The sequence below is a fragment of the Equus caballus genome, chromosome 24, assembly GCF_041296265.1.
Source record: "Equus caballus isolate H_3958 breed thoroughbred chromosome 24, TB-T2T, whole genome shotgun sequence".
Classification (NCBI taxonomy): domain Eukaryota; kingdom Metazoa; phylum Chordata; class Mammalia; order Perissodactyla; family Equidae; genus Equus; species Equus caballus.
In genome coordinates, this window is record NC_091707.1 from 37,641,031 (window position 1) to 37,667,768 (window position 26,738).

General features: G+C 36.4%; 1 protein-coding gene across 42 annotated transcripts in view; it reads left to right on the forward strand.

Moving 5' to 3' along the window:
* Window positions 1-26,738, forward strand: part of NRXN3 (neurexin 3) — a 1,504,430-nt gene that overhangs the window by 1,449,491 nt on the left and 28,201 nt on the right. For 37 of the 42 annotated variants that reach the window (XR_011432271.1, XR_011432272.1, XR_011432275.1 and 34 more), the window contains one exon: window positions 6,343-6,421. Coding sequence is in view for 36 of the 42 variants with exons in the window: in XM_070250266.1 (XP_070106367.1) it covers window positions 6,343-6,421 (79 nt within the window). In the remaining 6 variants the exon portion in view is untranslated. Of the gene's footprint in view, window positions 1-6,342; window positions 6,431-26,738 lie in introns of all 42 variants that reach the window. The other 5 variants (XM_070250283.1, XM_070250291.1, XM_070250288.1 and 2 more) reach the window with 1 other exon arrangement.

Below are 26,738 nucleotides of genomic sequence, written 5' to 3' on the forward strand. Positions count from 1 at the left end.
AGGACTTATTTTATCTTGTGCTTAATCTCGGTCAAATAACCGTGCTTCCAAGGAGCTGGGTGGAGAAAAATGATTATCCCCAAAAATGATTAGCCTGTTCTCAGTATAAGATAAAAGGCTAAAGGTTGGAATTTGAAGTCACAAATAGGCATCAGGGCAGGAAGGAGGGGACATGGTGAAGCCATCTTGAGCTGTTCTGACCATGGCAGCAGAGATTTTTCTTAACATCAAATAACAGATAGCAATGAAGAGTGATGTGGAACCATCCCTGTACTAAGATGGGATAGAGCCCTTCAGAGTAAATAATTAGAAGCAGGTGATTATAGAAACAATAACTCATTGAAGGAAAATGGGAAGCCAGGTTTGTGAAACTGAGGGAATTGGAAGGTAAATATGCCTATAAATTTACTTGAATGGACGGAGTTTTGAGCTTTCTGCTGTCCCAGTTTGTTCTAAGGTAATTTCAATAAACATTGTTAGAAAAAAAAGGATGTAAATGCAATAAAAAATCTTTCAGGAAAGGAATAAAGACGGATCCTGCCAGAGAGATATTTTATTGAAAGTTATTATAATACCCATCTTTAGTTTTATGAGTGCTAATACAGAACCAAGTAATTTCAACTTGTGGATTAAAAATATGAAATGCATATTTTAAAGTAGGGTAATGTGAATTATTATTTTTAATATAGGACTCAGCTAATATATAGGAACAGAAGAATATTTTCCTCCTCTTGAGAAGGCATGGTAAGGTATTAATCCTCAGTGTGGAGGGATGGCACAGTCAGACTCATGCACTACATTCTGAAGCCATGTGTGAGCTTCCAGAGGAAATGTGACGGGTGACACTGATGAGATGTGGGGAGGGGAAGAAGGAGAGAGGTCTGATAGGGCAGGTATTCAATTCATACTTGTTATCCAAGTTTTCAAGAACAACATGATAACTCAAGCAGCTGTCATCCTGTCATTCTAGTACCTCTCTTCACTCCAGTCATCCTGTCCTCCTTGTAGGAATACAAATAAACTGTGCTTTTTCATACCGCCGAGCCTTTGCAAAGACTGATGATTTCACCTAGGATGCCCTTCTCCTTCTCCCGTCCACAGCTCTCCGCTTTCTCCTGCTTCACTACTGCCTGTCCCTGAGGGCTCGTTTCCCATTTCCCCTCTGCTGAGGAGTTATCTCTGCTCCCCTGTGATTTGCTCCCATAGCACGGCATGCTTCTTCTTATCATAGCCTTCAGCTTACTATGTCGAGTTTGCCTGTTTACTTAGCTGTCTCTTCAGAGGCTATGAATTCCCAGAACAGAAGAGCTGTGTTTTATCTATCCTTTTATCCCTCGTAACTGGTACAGTGCTTGACAATAGGTGTTCAATAAATATTTAGTAAAGTAATAAAGAGATGAATGAACAAAGCACCTTGATGATATAGTCATATATACTGATGCTGAATGTAGTAGGCCAGCCACTCTCAAATGGTTTCGTGTGGGGGTGGTCATAGATCTTCTGTTCTTCCTTGAATGACTTACAGATAATGTTGATATTTGACATATGGGAATCATAATATGTAAACACTTCAAGTTTAGCCATTGAGAATTATGAGAGCTTTAGACAATCATTGTGAGGGAAAAACATGTGAAGGTGACATGGAAGGCGCCTTGATGAACATTCCTGGCATATCTATATGAATAGAAGAATTTCCTAAAACAATACTGTTACGTGAAGGAGCATGGATGATGGGCAGTTAAAAATAGCAGATGTCACTACACATGTCTACACTCTTGGTTATTATGAATATTAAAAGAGTTAGTATGTGTTAACTGCTCAACACAAAGCCTGAATATAGCAAGTGTTTAATAAGTGGTAAGTGTTATTAGTAGGCATGATTCTAGATAGTTCAAATATTTTCCTCTCAAGAGTTCTAACTGCTCTTCTTTCTAAAGAATTATGAGTAATTATGAAAAATGGTTGTGATTGTGGGTAAATACACACACACACATACAGAAACACACATGCAGCCTAGGGCTACTGCAATTTATTTAAAGACAAAAATCCATAGTTCCATTCTACTCATAATAATTGTATTATGAGTCTGTGTGTGTCTGCAGTAGTGAAACATGCCACACCAGCCGTGGGAACCAATAGTCAGAGAAGTCTGCCTTTTCTTCCAAGGTTCAGAGCCAGACCCTGCATTTGCTTATGTTTGGGGAAAGACACCGACAAGAAAAATAAGAAGCTACTAAAAGAAAGCCTTGGGTTTTCTGAGAGTAATTTTGAATCATATCGTCATTACTTTAGGATGTCATCCTAAGCACGTATCATCCAAAAGCCTTGGTTTGTAATTTTTGGGGTTTTTTCAGTTGGCAGGGACAGAAGCAGTTAAAAAAAATCTCTAAATAAAATGTTCTCAATCCTGAGTCTTTTGCAGTTCAAAGCTTGCTGCTCCTGGCAGAGCAAGTATTTCTGAAACCAGGTTGCTCTGTGGCAGGTGTGGCAGTTGGACACCAGATTCTGCATTTAAACGTTGGTTGGGCAAGGAGGGAATTGAGATGTTTGTAATAGCTTTGGGAGTTTCATTGGCTGTGGCTGTAAATGGTGACGATGAGGTTTGAAGGACACAATGGGAGGGGCTGAATTCACGTAAGACCCACACTGAACGTCTGTACCCAGAACCATTGGAAACAGATCACTTTCCAATGATTTTTTAAGCTCTCTTGGCATCTTCATGAGTATATTTTTCTTTATCACTCTTCATGGCAGATGCAACCAGAAATGATATTTGTACTGTAAAAAGGAGGTAATGAATTATCAGCAATAAAGAACGTTTCTAATGGAGAATGAATCATTAAAGATGCAGTGCATAGGAAGATAGCAAAATTATTTGAATTAGGAGTGGCTACCAGGTTTGGCATTGCTGTTATTGATGGATCGATCAATTGATTGAGTTAGTTTTAGCTAATATTTATTGAGCATGTACTGTACACCAGGAACAGAGCTTCACTTTTAACATTACACTTCAATCACATGCTTAGCTGATGATAAAACACTACTTATCCTAATTTACAGATGAAAAAATGGAGGCTTGGAGAGAGGAAATATCTTGTTCCCCCAGGTCGCTGACTGTAAGTGGAGGAGCTGAGATTCACAGCTATGCTCTGTCTAGACTCAGGTTTGCTTTTACCACACTCTGATAGATTGCCTCTCACTTAACCTGCTTTGAGTCTAGCTACTGGCAAAATGTGCTTCTGTTGCCTGGGAGAAACACCCTATTCATCCATATTCACATCGAAAATCAGCAGAAAACAAATTTCTGGGAAGTGGGGCACAGGAACAGTTACCTGGGGGGAAGGGAGCAAGAATGAGGAAGAAGATATGTGTAGGGTCCTCGGTGGGGTTTCGGCTTGTTTGGGGGACAGAGATGGAGGTGGCTATGGGGAAAGAGAGTAGGGGTGGGGACAGTGTCACCTAAACCACAGGAGAGAGAACTGGTGTAGCATTAGAGGAGGCAGGGGGAAGCTGAGAAGAAAATAGTAAATATCCTTCAACCTCAGAGTCTAGTACTTTTCTTGAAAAAAGTATTTACATCATTTCTTTGGCCAGTAAAAATTAAGATTACTTTCTTAAATTAAGTGAAAGATTCCACTAATATTATGTTAATACCTTTTTTGTTGTGTATTGGAGTTATGCATTGTTTTCACACATTTGCTTAATGACCTTTTTAAACTTTATTGCCTGACCTTCAATTCTTGAGCCGAGCTCACTAGATTTTCTTTAACTCACCAGTTTTCACGTAACATTAGGGACCATAGCTAGTCACACCAAATACAGGCCATTCTGTGCAGTCTTTATAATCAAGTCACCAACAGTTAATTTCCAATTGATTACACTTTAGAAGTATATTCTCAACGTCTTTTTCATTACCACCCTCTAAGGAGATTTTTAGACATTTGTTTTCCTAATTTCCCTTCTCCCATAAAATTTTAATACCACGGATATACTGTATATTTGTTTAAGTTCTGTGGGCTGTTGGCAGATCGCAAACCATTGTAATGTCTAAGATTCCTGTCTGCTGCCCAAAGCAATTTTTGCTGCTTTGGGGGAGGTATCACCCCCATAGATAATGCATGCTTTAGAACCATCAAACAATGATTGTGGCCCTTCCAAAAATGGCGTTTGCCTCTTATATTTTCCTTCTGCATTTGTACAGTTAACATTTATTCCCTTACCACCTCTCTTCCCTGAATAACTGGAAGTAGACATGTATAAGGCCCCATCACAGCAGAAAACTCCAAGAGAGTATGCTCACCATTTCTCTAACACAAAGAATGGTGCTCCTGGACACAACTGCCAGCTGCATTTACTGGAAATGAAATACACGCTTCAGTAGTGTATAATTGGAAAAAAGTGTGTTTGAAAATTCTTTTCTACTAACATCAAGGAGGAGCAGGGAGTTGAAGTATCTTTTTGTCAGGTGAAGAATAAAGATCAACAGTGTGGTTTCAGGGACCTCTCTGCTACTGTCAATTAAGTGAAATCAGCTACCTAATCTGGTTTTTCTACTGTTCTTTGCTCTGTCCAGTACTTCTATGTCTAGGATATCTATTTCAAAAAGGATATTGTATGGAAATACTAAGCATATGGGTTGCCATGTGTATTAGTCTGCTAGAGCTGCCATAACAAAGCACCACAGACTGGATGTCTTCAACAACAGAAATTTATTTTCTCATAGTTCTGGAAGCTAGAAGTCCAAGGCTGATGCAGGGTTGGCTTCTTCTGAGCCCTCTTTCCTTGGCTAGCAGATGGCTGTCTTCTCCCTGTGTGTTCACATGGTTGTCCCACTGTGCATGTCTGTGTTCTAATCTCATCTTTTTACAAGGACAGCAGCCATATTGGATTAGGTTTATCCCAATGGCCTTATTTAACTTCATTACCTCTTTAAAGATCTTATCTCCAAATACCAGTCACATTCTAAGGTACTGGGGGTTAGAATTTCAACATACGAATTTGGATGGGAACACAATTTAGTGCATAACACCATGTAAGTAGGGGTAGAAAGAAACCTATGTGGGCACAAATGAAGACTTTGACTAAGACGGATTTGTTCAAATCCCCACTATGTTTCTTACTAGCTATGTGTCCTTTAGCAACTCAACCTCTCTGAACTTCAGTTTTCTTCAAAAGTGTAAAAATTATCTCTATCCCAAAGGATTGTTGTGAGAATTGTGTCTAATTAATAATAAATATAACTAATAAGGATATTTACGTGTCTAGCACAGCATCTGACTTGTAATTGCTTTTGCTCTTGAATATGGATTCAGACTTCAATGCATTGGCAATAAGAAGACCAGCAAGTCAGTTAGTATTATTAACATCAATAAGTGGAAAGAAATGAAGATTTATTGAATAACTACTATATATTGAGTACTGTTATGCACACAGTTGGACAAAATTTGTTTTTTACATAAGATCTATAGATTAATTAATTAATTCAACAATATTTACTGTGTGTGCAAAAGCATGTACCAGGTACAGAAAGTAGTCTTCTCATCTACTGTGTAGCAAGGGTCCTTGTTATTGCCTATGCCCACCATCCCCTGTATTTCTTGCAGCAGATTCCCTGGCATTGGGGAGTTTCTGCATGATTCAATTCAAAAAGAAAATTATCTCAAGTTGAATTACTATTGTTGCAATCAAAATTTTTTCTGCTCTCTTCAGAAACAGCCTTACCTATGTCTAGAGGCTGCCATGCAGCCTCTCTCTGCTGGTCCACATTACTAATTCAGCTAATTGCAGCAATTACATGAAGAAATCGCTGTTAGCGAGAGAAGCCATTATGCTGTTCCTGAACAGGCTATGTTCCACAGCATTCATTAATTAGACCAGCCCATAGATTCACAAACACCAAATCGTATACTGGAGACCACACACCATACGCATTGTAACCCTCTCAAAGCTGCCATGCATGTCTGTGCTGACTTGCACTCTTGTATTGCCCACCATTTGCAATAGCCTTTCTCTTGCCTTCAGATTCTGAAAATTGAAATGAAAGTCAGTACAGAGTCAGCCTGCAACATGTGATTTACAGGGATGAGATAGGTTTGAGCCTCCTGGAACCACTTTGGGTCATTCAGCTTTACATAAGACCCACACAGATTGTCTGGACCCAGAGCCATTCACAGATACACAGGAATTAAAAATTCTCCATTCTACAACGTGCCCTCTTTAGAGAAGAGAGACAGTAATAATGATGGAAGCTTGCACAGTGCTTTTGTTGATTGATTTCCTTATCTCTCTCTCTCTTTTCTCCCTCTTCCCCCTACCCCATTATTTTCTCTTTGACATGCACAGCCAACATCAGATGACCTTGTTTCATCTGCTGAATGTTCGAGCGATGATGAAGACTTCGTTGAATGTGAGCCGAGTACAGGTAGGTTAGGTCAGTCTTGTTTTGCTTGCTTTATTTTTTCATTTGCAAAAAACAATACATACATATATGTGAATATACATGTTTTATATAAATATTATAGTGTGTTAATGTTCGTATTTCCTATATCTATATATGTATCGGCATACATATATAAATATCAATATATAATCAAAAGCATCAAGTCCCATGGAAGGAGTCATAAAATCCCAGGAAAATTTAAAGTCGGTTCCTTGATGGCTAAAGAAAAATCCTGGTATTTAATACAAGTTTGGGCAATCTGACACCCAGATTAACCACCAGAACAGCAAATGTATAGCAGCCAGTGGCAACTAAGAAATTGACAGGGGGTGGGGGCATGAAGAGGTCTATATTGGAATGACATCAAAAAAGCATGAACCCATAAAGCCATAAAGATCATTTAAACCTCATGAATTGTTCTGAGCCTAAGAGGCAAACCAAACCAAACCAAAACCCAAACCAATCAATGACAACAAACCGTTTTCCATGGGATCTCAACAGCAGTTAACATGGTATTGTATTTATACTAATTTTGTTCATTGTGTGTTTAGAGAATTTGTGCAGCAATGTAGCATAGTAAATACAAAATTAGTACTGAACCATGCCATGTCAACAGCTGAGATGCTTCAAAATGTATCTACTATGCTGAAGTTGAAAAGATTTTGGCAGTTAGAAGCTTCAGTGTGCGCCCCATGTGCACCCAGATACATTTTGATGTTTTATGGTCTTTCTTTATAGTGAGCTATATATGATAATGTCCAGCAGGCAACTGCAATCCCTGATTATTTCCTATCAACTTTCTCAAGTCGTCTGTTTTGAGACTTGCTATAAGTTAAATGTTTATATATATATAATAGAGAACAGATATCATCGAATTTCTGTGTATGTTTAATAGAATTAAAAGCTGGAGTTGAGTTAGGATCTTATTTCTGCAAAGGCTAAGAGAAATAAATAGAATATTCTAGTTGATTCTTTGGGTTGCTTTAATTTCTTCTTCCTTTTCTTTAAAAAAGAAAAGATGAGCCATTAAATATTTTCTTTGCTAATTCTAGAGAAATTTAAGCTTCATGAAAAATAATATAGCAAAAGTAAAAACCTTCCATTTGTTACCCCAAAATGATTTACAATTTTTCAAATTTTGTGGAAGCCTGACTGCTTGGTGTCTTGCAAGTGGCTTTGGATCCAGGAAGTTCTGTGGGTTCCTGTCCTTAGCATTATGTAGGGACATACCAATAACATGTAGGGCCTTTCTGTTCTAGAGTGTGATCTGTTCCTTTGGGAGCTCAGGTGTGTGGGAGGAAAGTAACTGTGACCTAGTTAGTCATATTTTTTCAGATTATTGGGTAATAATCTCAATGGACTAAGTGAAGTTTTAACTCTAAAGGGCAGATACATACAATCTACACCAGAAATTGGGCACCAAGTTTTCATTCATTAATTAATTCATCTATTAATTCATTCAATAAACATTTCTGAGCACTCAGGCAGGATACAATGTATCTCTAGATTTGACACCTTCCTATTCTAATAATATTCATAAATGAGCTGTTAGAAAATAGAGTAAGGAGCTTTACTATCTAAATTACCTTTCCAACATAATTCAGTTCAACAAATATTTCTTGAGGGTCAGCTATGTATGTTAGTTGTGTGCTAGATATTAAGGATTCAGATATGACTATGGCATCATCCCCAAGACATGTGTTAAATTAACTGATTTTGTGGCCAATAGTTTAAGATACCAAGACTTTAATTGGTTTTTCTATCTTTTCTCTATTTTTCTTGCTTTCATAGCAGTGATGTCTGCATATATGCAACAATGTTTATCAAATCTTTAGATTTTGTCTTCTTATAAAAATTGAGGCTTGACCGTTACGAAATTACTACTGTCTTCCCTTACTACCCCCCCGACTCCCCCAACACAGTCGTCTCCATAGCCACCTCCAGCATAAGACACACGGCTTTTCCAGATCTCAGATTCACAAGTTCTGCGGCTCTCCAGATTGTGGGTATATGTTGCCATTTGGTATTGAACATGAACAGGCACAAATTTGAATGGCCCCAAACTAAGTCTGTTTGCTTTTTAGTGGCTGCACAGGTGTTTCATCTGATTCAAAAGCAGAGGACAGAAATTCAGTGCCAGCATTTCTTGAGTAATATAATTACATAGGGTGAGTAGGGAGTTACAAGTGGTTTGTAAAACAACCTGTGGTGTTCTGCAAGGCAGTATGGGGAGGGAGCATATAAATAAAGTAGGTGACAGAGTGCCCACTCTGAAAGAGCTAACATGTTGTTCTAAGAGACTGATATTGATGTCCTCTGCCTGGGATATTCAACTCATCACATTTGGAGAATGAACATTTTTTCTTTCTAAATTTACTCCATCAGGTATTCCTGGTAAGTGATTTGGATACACAGGGAAATGTGTCAGAGCATATTTCATACAGGAAGGAGATCGATATTCTTATTCATGCAGAGGTTTTGCCCTGGGGACCTGATTAACACTGATGAATATTACATAGAGGTATCAAGCCCTTCTTTTTGTATTATATGGGAAATATAGCCTTCATAGCCTCCATAGCCTTCATATTTCCAAAAACACTACAGATTACAAGTCAGAAACATTTAAACCAGTTGTTTCTGGGGCTAGGTTTTGCACTGCCCAAAGAGAAGGCTTCCACTGTCTGCAGCAACAGATAATGGTATCATTTACATAGTTTTGACATAAATTGTTAATCCTGAGAATCTATATTAATATTGAGATTAAGATTCTGGCTTTGAACACCCTAATTCACTGCTTCAGTCTCTAAAGTTTTACTCTTTTCTAGACCTGATGTTTGATGGAAACACGCTAAATTTGGCTAATTACCCGGGCCTTTTTCTATCTCGCTTAACAATTGCCTTGTCTTCTCTCACTCTGTTATCAAGTTTATGATTTTCTAGCTGTCTCAGCTATAAGATGTTTAATTTCTACAGCTTCTTTCCTGATTAATTGACGTCCACTAGAAGCTCTTGCTTTTCATAAATTTGGGCAGTTCAGTAGACGCCATAGTTAACAATCTTTGTTTTCATGTGGGCATCAAATTTTAAATGAAATTATTTTTCTTATTTAATTTTCTTGAAATCAAAATAGGTTTTAAAACTGCTGGTTTTGAGTCAGATGTTAGCAGGTGACTTTCACACCCACAACCCACATTGGCTCTAAGGGATCACCCTGGTTGGTGGAGCTTAGTCATATCATGTTTAAGAACAACTTAAAATTGGGGGGAATTTGGCTGATGATAGTGTAGAAATCTTGTAAATCCGATAACTATCAAATTTTTCCGTATGTGTTCTCTGGAAAAACATGTACGTGAGTAAAAACAAACAAACAAAAAGCATGCAAACCATGAGAGCAAGGCATAGAATGAAAGTTCCATTCCTATTTGTCAACCGAATTGTCTGACTTTTAAAATACCTCATAATCTTACATTAAAATTAAAGATTTTTCATACTTGTAAATTCATCTTCTCTTAAATAGCTAAATAAAACCTATTGAAAACCTATGATTTCCTACAAGTAAATATCACCCTAACAAAATCCACATTTCTTCAACAAAAAGAATTCTCTACTTTTCTCTATCCTTTCTTTTGCTGGGAGCCAGATCGTTTTATTATGAGTCACAACTAAGATCACATTTCTAGACTTTTGCTTTAAGAACCGAGAATTGAAACTTTATACTATAAAATCATAATGAAGCCATCTGCATCAATTGAAAATATTCATAAGAATACTTGAATAACTTTTAAAGTTTAGGATCAGGATTTTAAATTTCTTAATTTTAAAGTATTGATTGTGTTCCCTACTAAGGAAATCAGTGTCTATTTAACATTGCAGATTTGTGTCTTTGCATATAAACCCTTTCCTTCCCAGCTACCCTTCTATTGATATTAAATTGTGCAGTAAACTCATATTTCATTGTCGTTACTGCTTTGGATACAACAACAACAACAAAATAGGTGAAGTGCAGAGGACTAACCTAACCACTAGGAAATGGTATTCCTCCACGAGCTTATCGAAGCCAAATATTGATTAAGATCTTTAGTAAGTTCACCTTCGTGATCTAAAATGTGGGAATGAATTCTGAAGTATAGATGAATTGATGAAATTCACTTTCCATTTCTTCTCTCTCCCTCCCCCCTGCTCCTATGCCCAGTATCTTCATCTTTGGAAATAGAAATAACATCAAAACAGATGTATTCTTAGATTAGCTTTTGTATAATTGAAAATTATTGACTTCCTGGATTTTGTATATTTATAGTGCCAAGATTTTAAAAGTCCTAGGAGCAGAGGTCACAGAGAAGAGGAAAAAAAAAAAAAGGAATGCCTTTTACACCTGAAACATGGGCATGGCAATAATTAACAACTATATTGATTCATTCAGCCATTATCCAGGGATACATTTTTCTGGTTGTCAATTAGCCAGATTTTTGCCTCCACTTTTATTAATGCTCTTTGATCAAACCTCATGGGACAGCACTTCCACCAAAGGGCAGACAGTAAAAGGAAGTAAAGATGAAACACATCCATCCATCCGCAGGACTGTGCTAAACAACTTTCATAATGGTTGGGTTGAGAGAGATGCTTAAACTACTGGCAGTGATCCGATATCACAAAAAAATTACTATTCCCAGAGTGGTTCTCAGATGTATTTTTATTCCTCAAATCCACAGTCCTCGTATTTGCATTTAGTGTTCTTGCTTCTTTGTTTTTCTTTGTTAGTCACCTTATAATACCCAACTTGGTGGGGATGAAATTTAGATTTGATAAAACACCAAGAGCATATCCCTATTTGTGTTCTCCAGGTGGAACTGGGTTCTTAATCTTTATCAGTTTGAGATGACTCAGTAAAGTATTTATAACAGGAAAATCTGGCACGGAATTGTTAAAAGCTCACCAAATCATTAGAGATTTTATTTGCTGGAACAGTGTGGAAAATGCAGCTGAAATGTTAAGACAATAGTAATTTTCTAATGAAGAATAAGAAGAAAGAGCCTTATTTTCCAGAATTCACAGATGAAACAAACTAAATATGCTGATTCTTGGCCTTAAATATGATGCTTGCAGATCTTATGTATTTATAGAAATATGTTTCATCATTAGTTTCTCCAGCAAGCTTGAAGAGTTAGCAACTTGTATGTTTTTATTACAAAGAAATGGATTTTTATTTAATTTCAGAAAGATTTTTCCATATGGAAACTCATGATTGGTAGAGAGAATAATTTTTAAATGTCATTGGTCTAGTGGTTATTCAGTGTATAGTGGAATATTAAATGCCTAAATAAAGTACCACAGGAATGTTTGAGTATCACAGAGTCCAGAATCCACTTTGAAGCTCAGGTTCACTTAAAAACACATTGAATAAAGGGATAATGGAAATATTCTGAGAAATGCTTTAGCTTTGGAAAGAGAAATGTAAATAGATGTAAATTTAATTAATTTAATTAATCATTATTGGCTGTGGACATTAGTCCTTTTTATATTTGAATTATAAAATTATAATACATGTCCAATGTACACAAAAGCAATCAGTAATTCATATATTTAGGTCTAGGCTAAAGCCTACCAATTTTTGAATTTCCTTCATTGATATATAAATTAATAGAGTACGTTCATGGTGCATAATGTTCCCAACTTAATGGTATGGTTTCTGTCGTCATTCATTAACCCACTCAGTGATAAATTGTATCACTTTTTTATAACCCAACTCCATCCCAACATAACTAATTTTTAAGCTATTGGAGCAAATATGTTCCCTTTAAATCCCTAATGATAAAAGGCTTTGAAAATTAGAGTAAGAATAGAAATATAAGTATAAGGAAGTCTACTAATTGGTTATTAAGCAATTAGGCAATTGATAGCTCAGGCATGGCATACACAAAATATGTGGCTCCAGACTGACCATTATCTTGGATTTCCTGACAAAAACAACAAATCTAATAAGAAAAATGGTAAAAATGAAAAAAATTCTATTCATCTCCATTACCCAAGATTTTCTGGTATGTTGGGAAGGGAGGGGAATCTATAAGAGCAATGTGTAAGTATATCCACTTCTATTTGAAAGTTTAGTAAATCACTTATTTATGCAACATTTTTTTAGCAACTACTGGGTGCTGACGCCGGAATAGGTGCTAGAAAACAAAAATAAGACAAGACACCTTCCAGGAGTTCATAATCTATTAGGGAAGAAGATACAAAAATAAGAGGAATAAAAGGAAAGAAGGGAAAGGAAGGGAAGAAACAGTGTGGACAAGAGATGGAAATGCCTAGAATATTATCAGAACTCTAAGGAGACATCTCTAATTCAGCAAATAGCTTAACCCATCCAAGGACAGACAAGAAAATCGCAGAAGATGATGCCAACCAGGGACAGGATCCATTAATCCCAGAGAGCATTTTTGTATATCTTAGTTTGGGGACACAAAATTCCTGATTCATTATGATCAAAAAATAAGTACAGTTCAGTATTACACTTTTCTTTGAATTCCACGTATACAGTATGGTCTAGGGCCAGGACTTAGACAGTACGGTAAAGATGGACGTGTGAGTAGAGAATTTCAAGCCAAACTCATGAGAACTTCCTGATTTCAAATGCCAATGCGAGTAGTTGATAAGGAGCGAGCTTAATGAAAATATTAAGCAAGTCCCCCTGAAAAAAAATAATAAATAAAGAGGGATTGGGTCTTAAAAGAGAGGTTTTTATGGATTTTATTTTATTTTTTTGTTTTGTATTTTTTTCCTCCCACAAGCCCCACTATATGTACTGTGTGTATATATATATATATTTGTATATAATATGTGTGTATACTAAATATATAGTGCCTATCACCCCATATATATGTAGACACAGTATAAATTATATTAGACTAATGTAAACAGAGATTAACAACAGCCCCTGCCATCAGTCATGTGTTTACACAGAAATTCACACCATCATTCTTACATCAGCCAACATAGACATGCATGATACTGTTTTAACTTGGCGAACAAAGCATGTTAATTTTTCTTTAGATTTTGTTTTCTTCTTTATCATAATTATAACGATGATTCCATAATTCTGTTATCCTTGGGAGGGGTGGAGAGAAAAAATTATACAGATATATCTATCCGTATATGCACATTCCCGTGTATATATATAAATAGATATATAACTTGTATATATTTGAAGAACATTTTCTGGCATTTTACCTCATCTTGTGCCGCATGAATTTTTGGTGGTTCAATTTACTTTATTTTGTTTTGATTCATATTCAGTATTTTTGTCATTATGGCTATTTTTAACTCATTGCTATATTTTTATGAGTAATTATAATCATTATTTTTTAAATACTGAGAGATATATAGATATACAAATTAAACAAGGCAACAAAATCTTTTCTTGCCATCCTAATCTCGAATTTCTCCCCTTTCAGCATATCCCTCCCATATTTATGCTCAGAACAAAACAAACCCCAACAAAATGCAAGAAAGTTGTGTACCAAAGAATGAAATTCTGTGTTTTCCTCTTCTTTCTCCTCTCTATATTTTTTCCTTTTAATTTCCCTTCCTTTTCCCTTTTTATTTTTCCCCATATCTGCACAGGCCACTTGCCTTTACTCTCCCCTTTATTACAATCTAATTAATTGAAAAGAGCACAAATGAGCCAGAAAAAAAGAGAAAAACATGCAGAAACAACAGAGAAACACATCCCTCTCCGCAAATTTCAGATGGCATAAAAAGAATTTTATTGCAGATACAGAATATTTGTTGTATCTTTTATTTCTGGACAAACCCAGGATCATTGTGTGGCATGCAGTGACAGTTTTGTAGCTAATCAACTAACCATGGCCTCCATCACCAATGCATGGGCTGTAATGATGCCATCTTGTGTTTCATCCAAGTGACACATCCAGGCTAACCCAGCAAGTCCAGTGTATGAGTTGTGGGGGTAACTTTCTTTTGTAGTTATAATTCCATGTGTTCTCGATTTCATTATTATTTCCATTGTGTCATGGCAGCCCCAAGAGCTGTTCTTACAGCATCTCTGTATGGTTTTGTTCCTGTGTTTGCTTTCCTTGGCATAGCAGTCAAGCATGTGTCTCTTGTGTGGCACATCTGTCTCGCCATCTTGTCTTGGAGTCCACTGTCGTGGTGTCCTTCTGTGATTCTGTTCTCTGTAATATGTGGTTTGAAATCCTCTCCCTTTATTTCTCACTTCCCTAGTGTTTCTACTTTTAACCTTACCCGTAGGGAACTTCACAAAGAAGCAAAATAAATTTTCAGTTGAATCGTAAGGCTGATAACTGCGGTTTGCATCTGGAGGTCATAAGTTGCACTTTATACCTGGCTAAGGAGGCAAAATCTACAGTGGGAAACCACTAACAATAACAGCCAAACAACCACCTGATCAACAACAAGAAATCCTTGTTGATTTCTTTGGCATGATTAATGGGCTTACTGTTAAAGGGATTTCATGTAAGAGCTAATTTACAAAGAGTTTTTCCATAGATTATCAATCTTCTAGTTAGAACACTTTCTTGAGAAACAGCTCAACAGGAAACTTTTTCAAAAAACGCTAGTGGGAGAGCATCATCATTTCTGCCTTATAGAGCAGTGCCTATGCCTGAATTGGTAAGGAATTTGTGGAAATCTGAATGTGTTTTATTATAAAATTAATTTATGTTTATGTATTTTAAGCTAAAATATAAATGTGTTTGGCAAGGCATCTGAGGGGGGAAAAAGATTTTAACTCACTGGTTTCTACCTCATGCATATTTCGAGGTAAGGTTATCTCTTGATCTTTCTGAGTCAAATGATATATATTTTAATTTGTTTTTTAATTCATGGAAGCATTAGAGAGCCAACACTTCAACTGGATCTAAATTCTTTCTTTTCTCTTTTCAAAGAACATGACATACACAATAGCTTTTGTCCTGAGAATGGAGTCTGAATTTCTTGAGACAGAAGTGGAAGAAAGTGGCCAGTTAATTATTCAGATGATGGATTATAACTGTGATTATCCAGGAAATTTGCTATATTAACTTGGAATGATTTGGTTCATTTGATACTAATAGTATGAAAATAAATCTTTGTAACAACTTCAACCTCCTTATTCATAAAGTTGAGCCAGGGAATATAAATAGATACAAAGTGGATTAGTAGATTAAAGATTTTGGAAATAAATCTTAAAATTTTGAAAAATTCATATTTTTAATCTGGAGAAGAGAAAGCATTTCAAGGCAAATGGTTTTATGACAAGATAGTTCAGTCATGTCAGGACAGCTCTTTGTTGCTCTGGAAGGTAAGAGGGGAGCACAAAGCAAGAGGGAATTCATGGAACCTTTGAACTAAAAACTTTCCAATGAAGGAAGGAAGGGAGAAAGGGAAAAAGGAAGATAGAGAGGGCAGGTAAGGTGGGAGGGAGGAAGGGGTATTCCTGAGGAGTCAGGCAAAGCAGCTTGCTGATAAATGTTAAGAACCGACACACACAGCCCTAATTTATAGTTTTTGCCAGTTTCCATAGTGTAAAATATTCCCACTGTGGCTGATTTCAAGCCACAAATGTGACAACACTGAACTCAGAATTGGGAAGTAATGCTCATTAGCACATGCTTATATAGTATTTTCACCATGCAGGCACTATAGACGTCAATAACCTCAACAGCATAGATAATAGTAAAATAATTAGGAAGTAATGAGTTTTAGGTTTTCATTATCTTTGTTTTTAATATAATTTATTTGATTGTAGTTTTATCTATTTCAGCTTTTGCTAATAGCTGTGTTTGACAGCTGACTTGCAAAATTCCTGAAAACGTAACAATCAGCTGTCATAAACTGGCTATAGTGCATCATCGGCCCAGGTACCGAGCTGGGTGCATTCAAACATGGTATTTATTTAAATCTCATTTTAGGCTATTCTAAGGGGGGAACTATTGTGGCCATCTTACAACTGAAAAAATTGGGACTCAGAGTTTGCGTTTCCAAGGTCACCTATCTGCACATAGAGTTAAGATTCAAACCCAAATCTGTTTGAAAATGGATACATTTTATTTGTATTGCAATGTACGCAGAGGACCAGGCTTAACCACTTATTAAAGCACTAAATTTTAGAGCTATCATGTGCTCATTTGTGGAGCTTTGACTAACTCTGTTTCCTCAAAATAGAGCTGCCAAATACTCCTCCTTGGTAACACTGAAGATGAGCAGGATATTTCATAGGTTTGCAAATTGTGTTTCTTGAGCTTCGGAAAGACTATAATAGATGCATTTCTTAGCACATAATTATAACCTCCAGCGTGATTCCATCACTCAGTTGTTATGTTTTTGTAACTTTTAAAATATAATGAACTTTATTTAGTTACAGCATTTGATGTATGTTAATTAACCAACTGCACAGTGAAATATACCAATGCCCTTTACTTCCACATTTTCTCATAGAGTAAACTAGTATATTAACACTTAAAACAGCATGAGAACCCTTGTATTGCAGAAAACAACTGCAGCTTTAGAAAAATCATTTTACTATTAGATACTTAATCATTGCTTTGTGAAAGAGTTTGGGAGATCTGGGAATTATAAAGGAAAGCGTTGGATTATTAGCCTTGCTAATGTGACAAGACAGATTCTCTGATTGGGTTTCTCATAGTGCAGTATTTTACTTTGATTTGGTGTCGGGTTTAGGTGTCTCTGTGGTCAACTTTCAATGACAGCATACATAGTATTGAATAAAGTCCCTCGAAGTGATTTCTAGGCCTTCACCTATAGGTTTGCCACTGCTGCATCCTTCTTCCTTCCTTCACTAAATATTCATTGAGCGCTTACTATAGTCCTAAGTACTTTACATTTTTAACTTCTTTAATCTTCATAGCAATCCTGTGAGGGGCTATTATTATCATGTCCATTTTAAAGATGAGTAAACTGAGGCAGAGGAAAGATAAATTGTCCAAGTCACAGAGCAAGGAAATAGAAGAAATACAATTTGAACCCAAGCCAAATGGCCCTCGAACCCACACATGGGTCACTATGCTGTATTGCCTTTTATTATATAGTGCTTACTCTTCATTATCCCATATATATGTAACAGTCACATGTCTCCTTGATAACAATGAGAGAAAGTTTGTCTACTGAGTATATTAAATGATCAGGAAATACTTGTTAAATAGATTAATTACTATCTATCTCAAAGGCTTCTAAAACTTTGGTTGATAGGGGTTATAAAATTGTTCAGTTATGATTTATCCAAACAGCTGTGGTTGAAATTACTTACCCTAATTTCCTGAGAGGTGGAGTGGTTCCAACAATCAGGATAAATTACATCACTTATGTGAGGTTAGTCCTTCTTGATATCAACTATATGATAATTTGTGCACTGGGACATGCTAGCTGATGACTTATTAGGCAGTCCTGTTTAGAACATATGATCAGACAATAGCCACTTCTAACCTATGTTAAGATTCTGAGAATACAGTTGGCCTTCCATCTGTGGTTGCAAATCCACAAATGCAACCAACCATGGGTGGAAAGGCCTGTACTAAACATGTACAGACTTTTTTTTCTTGTCATTATTCCCTAAACAACACAGTATAACACTATTTACATATCATTTACATTGTAATAGGTATTATAAGTAATCTAGAGATGATTTAAAATATACAGGAGAATGTGCATAGGTCATGTGCAAATATGATGCCATTTTATATAAGAGACTTGAGCAAATATGATGCCATTTTATATAAGAGACTTGTGGATTTTGGTATCCATGGAGGTCCTGGAACCAATCCCCTGGGGGGTACCGAGGAATGACTGTATAGATTCATAGTGAGATCTCTAGTAAGATATTGTATTTTCTTTATTTCAGAAACAATTATGTTCCTTGGAACACGTGTTTTAGATGTTACAGCTAATAGAAAACAAAACACAAGTAAATATGTACGTCAGAGGATGTATTTCTTATGTTCACCCCTTTATGACATCTGTGTGCTCCTGACATTTCTTAAATTCATACCCATTTGTTTATCTTCTCTTTCATTTTCCTCGCTTCCTTGCATTATGTATCTCAAACTATAAAAAGAATAGAAACCAAACCAAACCTTTTTGGGGCCCTTGAATTTTCTACACAAGAAAAGAATCTTAAAAAGAGTTATTAAGAACAAAAATTCACAATTATAAAGAAAGCATCTTTTTAAAGCCATGTTTACTTTTATTAGAATCCTTCCAAGGAAAATATAGCTTGTCCAAGCATTTGAGGGTTTCATTACAAATTACATCAGTCCTTACCGGTCCTGAAGCCAGATCCTAACCTGGAAAATTGGTACAGTTGAAAATGCTTGAGAACTCTCTGTTGTCCAAAGTTCCACTTCTATCTTAGCTTTGAAGCACAGAGACCTCCTTTTTACTAAAGAATCGTGAGAGTTGGCAATATTATATTGCCAAGTGTTCAGATATGTCTGATCAATCACCCAGGGCAAAGGTTGGCAAAGTCCTTTCTATAAAAGGCCAGAGACCAAATATTTTAGATTTGGAGAGCCTTATAGTCCTTGTCATAACCACTCAGCTCTGTGGTTGTAAGGCAAAGGTAGCCATAGACAATACATAAAGGAGTGAGTGTGGCTGTGTTTCAAGAAAATTTTATTTTAAAAAGCAGGCATCAAGCTGGATTTGGCTCACAGGCCATAATTTGCTGACCCCGATCTAGAGAAATCTGATAGATTGGGAATTTGAAGTCTTTTTTTTAAATAGATGAATCTTTCTTGCCCATTTTATAGTCAATCTTAATAAACATTTATTGAGTCTTCCAATAGGCATGTGAGACAACATAGGATATGATAGGACATTAAAAGCTCAATTCTCACCATTGTTTCAAATATGCCTCTATCTCAGATAGGAAACAGGATAAAAACCAAACAAACATACAAAACCAGGGTCATCTCTACCCAGCATGTACACTGCATTTTTTGTAAAAGCTCAGTGTTTGCCCTGCCTTCTGCAAACCCATCTTTTGTGCTCCCTGCCTCAGCTGGGGCGTGGGCTGCATTCTCCCCTACTTTCAGACCTCTCTGGCAGTAGCTTCCTTGAACTCCAGCCCACATACTGTGTCACATCCCAGTAATTCTTCCCCAAACCTCGGCTGTGGGTTATTGAGCTGACAAATGTCTAAATGACTAAGATATGGCATTTGCAACCTGCTGAGAACCTCTTCTTTCCTTGTGCTTTTTGATTTGCAGTTTTCTAAGTTTTGTGGGAAAAGTGAGAAAAACATTCTTAGTGACACAGGCAGTGAATGGGGAGGACAAAAATTGAAGGGGCACGATATATAGGACTCCTTCTTACATTGCGGGCAAAAGCATTTATTTACGTCTTAGCCCTCTGACTGTCAGAGGTAACGGATTATACAGTGGGGCGCAGGAAGGAGCATCCTGTGTCCTGAGGAGAATAATGTGTTCTACCACCTGGCAGCAGATTAGACAAGAGCAGGCTATGAAAATACAGGTTCAAAGTCATATTTAGTATTACCACAAAAGTGGCATTTGTTACTTAAGGATTTTATTTTATAAATTAATGCTTAGTCCCTTTAGCATCTTTAACATTAGAAAAATGTGGGGGAAAAAAAATGAAAGACTAATATACGAACATCAGTGGCTAAACTCTGAAGCCAGGTTCTAATGTATCCCAACCCCAGAGGGAGCATAAGATTAACTTTTGGAAGCCAGGATGCTAAGTAATGACATTAAGAGCTTTCTCCATTAGCAAGGCCCCTTGGTGTGATATTGTGCCTGGAGTTGCAAGGTTCTGAACTATGACTCAAAAGAAAAAACCGAAACACAAAATGAAGAGACGATGCAGGGAGGCAAGAAAGACAGAGCCATTAGGAGGGACTTTGGGGACAGGAGATGCAGGGGTTGGCTTTTAAAAACAGCATAATTCAGGATTCATGTTTTAATAAGACTCTGAGATCAAAGGGATTGTAGCAAAGAAGAGTAAAACAAGAGTACATTAGGCACTATTGATATCCTGATAAGGACATAACAAAATAACTTCTTTTTCTCTCATTAAGCTTGTAATAGCTTGATATTTTACTATGTGGTTGATTGGTTTGTTTACTTATTTATTTGTTTGCTTTCTTGTTTCTTTCTTTCTTTATTTACACTTAGTCATTACTAACTTTCCCTATAAAACAAAGAGGCCAACGCAGTCCCCAGGGGCCAGCTAGGAAACGCGAATAGATGAAGTAGACCAGGTTTGGCACAATCAGCAATAGTGAGAACTCTGATGCGCTGGGGAGAACATGCCCTCATTGAACAACATTCAGATTCAATATTTTTAAAATATTAAAATAAAAATAGACCCTGTGAAAGTCAAACAAGGTACAACAATGAAACACACTGCCTTTTTAATTCTATTTTTTAAAATTTCTTTAGATCTAACCTCTTCAAAAAGTTGAATAATGTATTCTCATAAGATTTCTGGTTAAGATATCACTTGGTGACATTGAGTAGCAAATTGAACATAGCATATCCTCTTCCAAACTCCCATAAAGCTAAAGGCCTTTTTGGCGTGTCTTTTTTCTTTTATTATAATCTTAAAGTTTGCATAACTCTAGGACTATAAGCTTGCAGAACTTCAGAGTTTATTGCAACAATTTTAAGGTGACAAAACTAAAGCCTACGTAGGTAAATTGATTTGCTCAAGGTCACGAAACTAGTGACTATTAGCGTTGGAATTAAATCTGAAGGGTCCTAAATCCATAGCTCATACCATTTTACTGATACTGTATATCAAGTTCTAAAAAAAATACAAAGTTTTTTTATTCTAAAGTGAGATAGTATCCAACAGAGAATTCAGAGGATGTGTGAAGAATTGGTTATCTTCTTTCTATGGGTCATTATTACTATACTAGAGAGTACAGCACTGACCTATTTAGGGGTCAAATCTACAACTCTCTGTTCTCTTGGTCCTAGAGGAAGCAGCTAAGAGATTATGGACAAATAGTGAAGCAATTAGTCAGGACTGGAAGTGGCTTGTGTACGGACTCAACAATATGTGCTCTGGTGATGAGCTGTCAGTGATATCACTTTCCTAGTGAGGACAGATTATTAGGCAAATTAGAGCAGTGGCTTTCAAGCTCAAAGGCAGAACCAGTGTCAAACTATGTCAAAACTTTCACTGATCCATAGCGAAACAAGAAAAGTAAGGACAATATACTGAGCTTCCACAAAGTTAACCTTATAGACTCCCTTATGTTCTGAGATTATATCTTTTGGTTTTTTGATAGTTAAAATCAATGTCTTTGACAAAAATAATATTTTGTTCCTGTTTGTAGCATCTTTAATTAGCAAAAGAAAAATTGGCAACTGTATGTTACTCCTTCTCCACAGATTTTTCTTTGATGTTTTACTTAGCTGTGAAAACAAGTAAACCAACATCCAGAAACCAGGAAACAAGAGATTTAAAGTCTTATCTATGTTGCCACACTAGATTTAGTAGATTTTGCAGACTAAGGACCCTCTGAGTCTAAAATTTTGTTATGAACTAGATGATCTTAAGACCCAGACATTTATTTCATTGAGGCCCAGGAAGTTATTATTCTAAGCATAGGTCACTTAGATGTTAAGCATTAAGACAGTTTTTAAATCTCAATACAAAGAAGAGAGATAGATTAAAGGCACAAAACAGAATAGGAGACTTCAAAACACAAATTTTAGAATAAATGTTATTAGAAGGCCGAAATCAGCTTATAAACATAAACTAAAGAAAAATATAAATTTCTAAGGACTCTAACTTAAATCAGAATTTTTTCTCACCTTAAATCTTATAGCAAACTATAGAGAGCTGTTTTGAAAGCTAGACTAGCCAAGGTTTGAGCTAATATGCTCCATCTTTGTGTCACAAGATGGTCGAAAACCGTAGTCCCTGGCCAACAGAAAGGATGTGATCTATACTGAAGGCAATTACAGAATTTGCATCTATAGCTCTCATCCCCTTCCACCTTTTCTGTCTCTTGGGTAATCTATACCAGTAACCTCCTGCTTCATGAAATTTTCATCTAAATATGAAAATATGACACCTAATTTAGCCTAAGAAGAAGCCATGCCAAAATTACTGAGTGTTTATTGGAAATAAGAGGTTTGGTATCCTGAATCAGGTCTAAGGATTGTATTATCAGTAACAGACCTAGGTGGTGGCCAGTGGGTGATTTTTATTTTGTTATTCATACCCCCAAATTTCTATGTTGAGTATGTATTACATTTATAATCAGAAAGAAAGCATATATATATATATATATATTTTAATGTGAAAGATTCTATTAGGAGGCCAAGAAGGGAAATCTTGTGAATATTTAGATATAGGAACTCTGCCAGTGATTTGAAAAAAATAGTGAATCCTGCCTTTCCTAGGAGTTTGAATTAAGTCTGTGATGTAAGGCCCTATGAGGAAAGCTGCTGGAGGAATTAAAAAATGACGATGACGATGATATGTAGGTAGGACTCTGTATAGCTGAGCACGCACCAGTTCCCTAGGGTCGGATCTGTTCATCAACTGACAAATGGTCCATAGACATACCAGGTGGTCATAGAGCAGCAGTAGGCACAAGGTATCCTACAAATGACCCATTACCAGAAAGTTTAAAATTGGTGCTTGGAAACCAGGAACACAGATGGGACATGAAGTTGCCTTCAACAGACATTTGGGAATATGATGGATTTTTCACCCCAGCCTTTAGGTGCTGTGTGCATCCTCACTGCCTGACCACCCCTCTTCTGTACATCTGCTTGTTAGATGTAATGAATGGGTGAAAGAACGCAGTTGCAAATGAGTAATTAAAAACTTTGCACTCTTTTCTCTCTACCTCCCTCTTCTTCCTCACTCTCTCCCTCGATGGGATGTCCAGAAAATTAAGCCAACTGTAGATTAATTGAGACTCTTTTCCATGTAGGAAACATCTGTCACAGCTGCTACAAAGATTGTATTAACAAATTAAAGCGTTTGATTACCTTTAATCCAAAACAACGCGGCAGTCTCTTCAGTCATTTAGCTTATCAGAGTTTTTTGGTGGATCTTTCTTTTGTGCATGAAGCTTATGACTGTAGTCCTTCCCTGATGCTGTGAGATCTTTCAGCAGATGTTGTTTTCCATATCTATAGCCTTTTCCTTGTTGCAAGGGGGAAAAATCCCTCAACAAAAGCAATTTCGGAGATAGGCAGAAAAGGTCTCCATCATGAACATATTTTTAGAAACAGCTGGTAAAACAAATGGTCCAAATGTGATGCCTGGAGCATGTCTATTCAAACAACAGGGTTGTTTAAAGATAAAAGCCTCCACTTTTAAATATCAGCAGTCATAGAGATTTCCACACTTACGTTTAAGAGATAGGAGAGCTTGCTAAGACTTTTTGATTTCTATTTTGTTTTCTGGGACCACTTCTTTTACTCTTTTGCTTTAGTTAGTGTGTGGATTTATCAGATGTTGCCCACCAAATTATTAAAATTCTGAATATCATCATAGAGAAAATGTTTTTAATTAGCACATAATGGAGTTTTAAAATTGCTTTATGCTACTAAGAATGTTCCTTTTTGAGAGTATCTACATGTAGTCCAAAATATCAAAATGAGAAACTGATAATGTACTTACGTTATCACTGATCTTATAACCCTTGTTTTGAAAAAAGTCAGGCAGTGCTACTAAAGGACAAACGTCTGTATTTGTAGCCATTAAAAAATCTGATTTCACTTTTCCCTTGCCGCATTCAAAGTCTGCTTTCTGAACTTTCCTTGTCATGACTTCATTTGTTTACTGAACTGTTTTTTTCTGGAGTCACTGCCAAATGGCATTGCACAGCTTCTTTTATCACAATGATGGGTGAAATAATTATTATATTTTTTAGAGTACTCCCAATTTTCAAATTACTTATGGATTCTCTCTGGGTCAGGCATTGCACGAATGCTGATTTGTTATTATTAAACTTGATATTCATGCTTATTTTTTCCTCCACTTTCTTCACTCTGGTTCTATTTTCCTTTAAAGAAATTTCAGGAGTAGTGCCCCAAGGAGAGTTAGTTAGTTACCATGTTGGACCTAGTGGGATCATACCCATTGGAGAAAAGCGCCATTTTAAAGTGATGCACAAAGAATAAGCTTTAGTACCCCCCTCCCCTTACCTCCTGTCCCACGGGGCACAATGCTTACTGGGTAGATGGAACTGAGTGCTTCCCTTTCATTGTTTTCATTAAATAAATAGAATTAAACTGTCTTTTCTAGAATCCAACACATCCACAAATGTATCTCTTGCTATTTTACCCCAAACTGACTACTTGAAGGATAGTTTCAATGTTATGTAGGATAGTCTGGGACTGATTTTTTTTTTCCTATCCTGCTGTTCCTGGAAAACATGATTATAAATACCGACAACCAGATTTTTAAATATATATGTATTCTGATCTTTATACACTTCCACTAAAGCATCAATCAGTAACTTTCATGGATGGTTCTTTTGATGTAAAAATAACTGCATATTGGAGTTAAAGATCCTCTAATACTTGTCACCCTAGAAATCTGACCACAAAGTCTGCATCCGGGCAAAGAAGAGAGAAAGAGCATTTGAACTTGCAAGAAATTTTAGACATTAGGAAAAATCAGCCATCTCGGAGAAGGAGTCCTTTGGGAGTAGCAACTATCCCACAGGATTTTGCCCGAGGTATAAAAGAAAGAACTTTCACATCAATAGGCTTTAGTGTCCTTTTGCATCTTTGGGTGAAGGGAGATGAGACTGAATTTAGTGACCCTGCACTGCCCCTTGGTGGGGAGTGAGTGGGCTTTGTGAAGAACGCAGACATAATGAGTAAAATGATGCATTCACTGGAGCAATGTTGACTTAAAAAAAAAAAGTGAGTGTGTATTTTTCAGGACACAATTTCCTACTAATGAAGGAGAAGGTGACAGGACTATAAGTCTTAGGGCGGAAGAGTCACCAAAGCCATTTCCAGGTTCTCAAAGTCTTAGGTGATACTTGACAGTTCCATGTATGATTATGCATTATTTCCTCAAACACATACACCTTGGACATGAGGGACTTGAGACAGCATACCAATTCTAGCATTCTTACGTTCTGTAGAGGCTATTAGTGAATTAGTCATATGACAATTTTTTAAAGAAACAGGTGTTGCCTCAAAGGATTGTGCTGGAGATGAGAACTGCATATTGGTGATGGCAGTGAGGAAGGAGAGATCAATCTATTTAAATTTAAGCAAATCCACACTTTAGAGAAAACACATCCTTCATCCCCACTACCACCCTCACCATTACAGTCTTTATCAGTTAAGTCATTGAATGTGTGATTTTAAAATTGCTGATCATTTCCAAGTGTGATTAATGATTTTGAAGGAAATGGTTTGTACATGCTCTGATTTATTAATGCTTGCCCCACAATAAAACTTTGCTTGTGCTTCTACAGTTGGAATAAAAGAAGAATGCTTTGTAATAACATTGTGTAATAACAATAATTTTTATATTTATTACATATATTTTATATTTATTATGATTGTTAATAATAATACAGTCATGTGTTGCTGAACGATGGAGATATCTTCTGAGAAATGCATCTATAGGCAATTTCATTGTTGTATGAACATCACAGAGTGTACTTACATAAACCTAGGTGATATAGCATACTACACACCTAGGATATATGGTACTAATCTCATGGAACCACAGTGGTATATGAGGTCCATCATTGACCTAAATATCGTTGTGCAGTGTGTGACTGTAATTATTATTGTTATAAGAAAAAAGTACTCGTTTTCTAAAAAGGAAATAATAGGAAATCTATTCCAGAATGCCTGTTCCCACCACAAGAGGTTTCTAAGTCACATTTTGGATGGTTAACAGCTTCCTAGTACCAGGTTGGAAGTTAAATACTCTTTCCATCAATTGGGAAACAGCAGTTTTTCATTATGTCTCTCATTCATTGCCCATGTATGGCTCACCTTCTGCTTATAAAAATCTATCACTCTGCTGCCCATTGCGCTTTATTAGATTACTGCTAATTTCCATTTAGATTTGTTAAGTGACATAGCACATTTTATGGAGTCAGGAGCCAGTAGTCATCAAGGTCAATAGTGCCAGCCTGAATCAGTTATAAATGAATTGTTTTATTGCCCACAGAATGGTCAATATCTGGGCTGCCACAAAAGTTTAGTTCTAGCCCCTGAGTGAAATATATATATTCATATTTATTTAAATACGTACATTTAGTTCTATGGAATAGCAGACTTCTCTGAAGTTTTCTTCA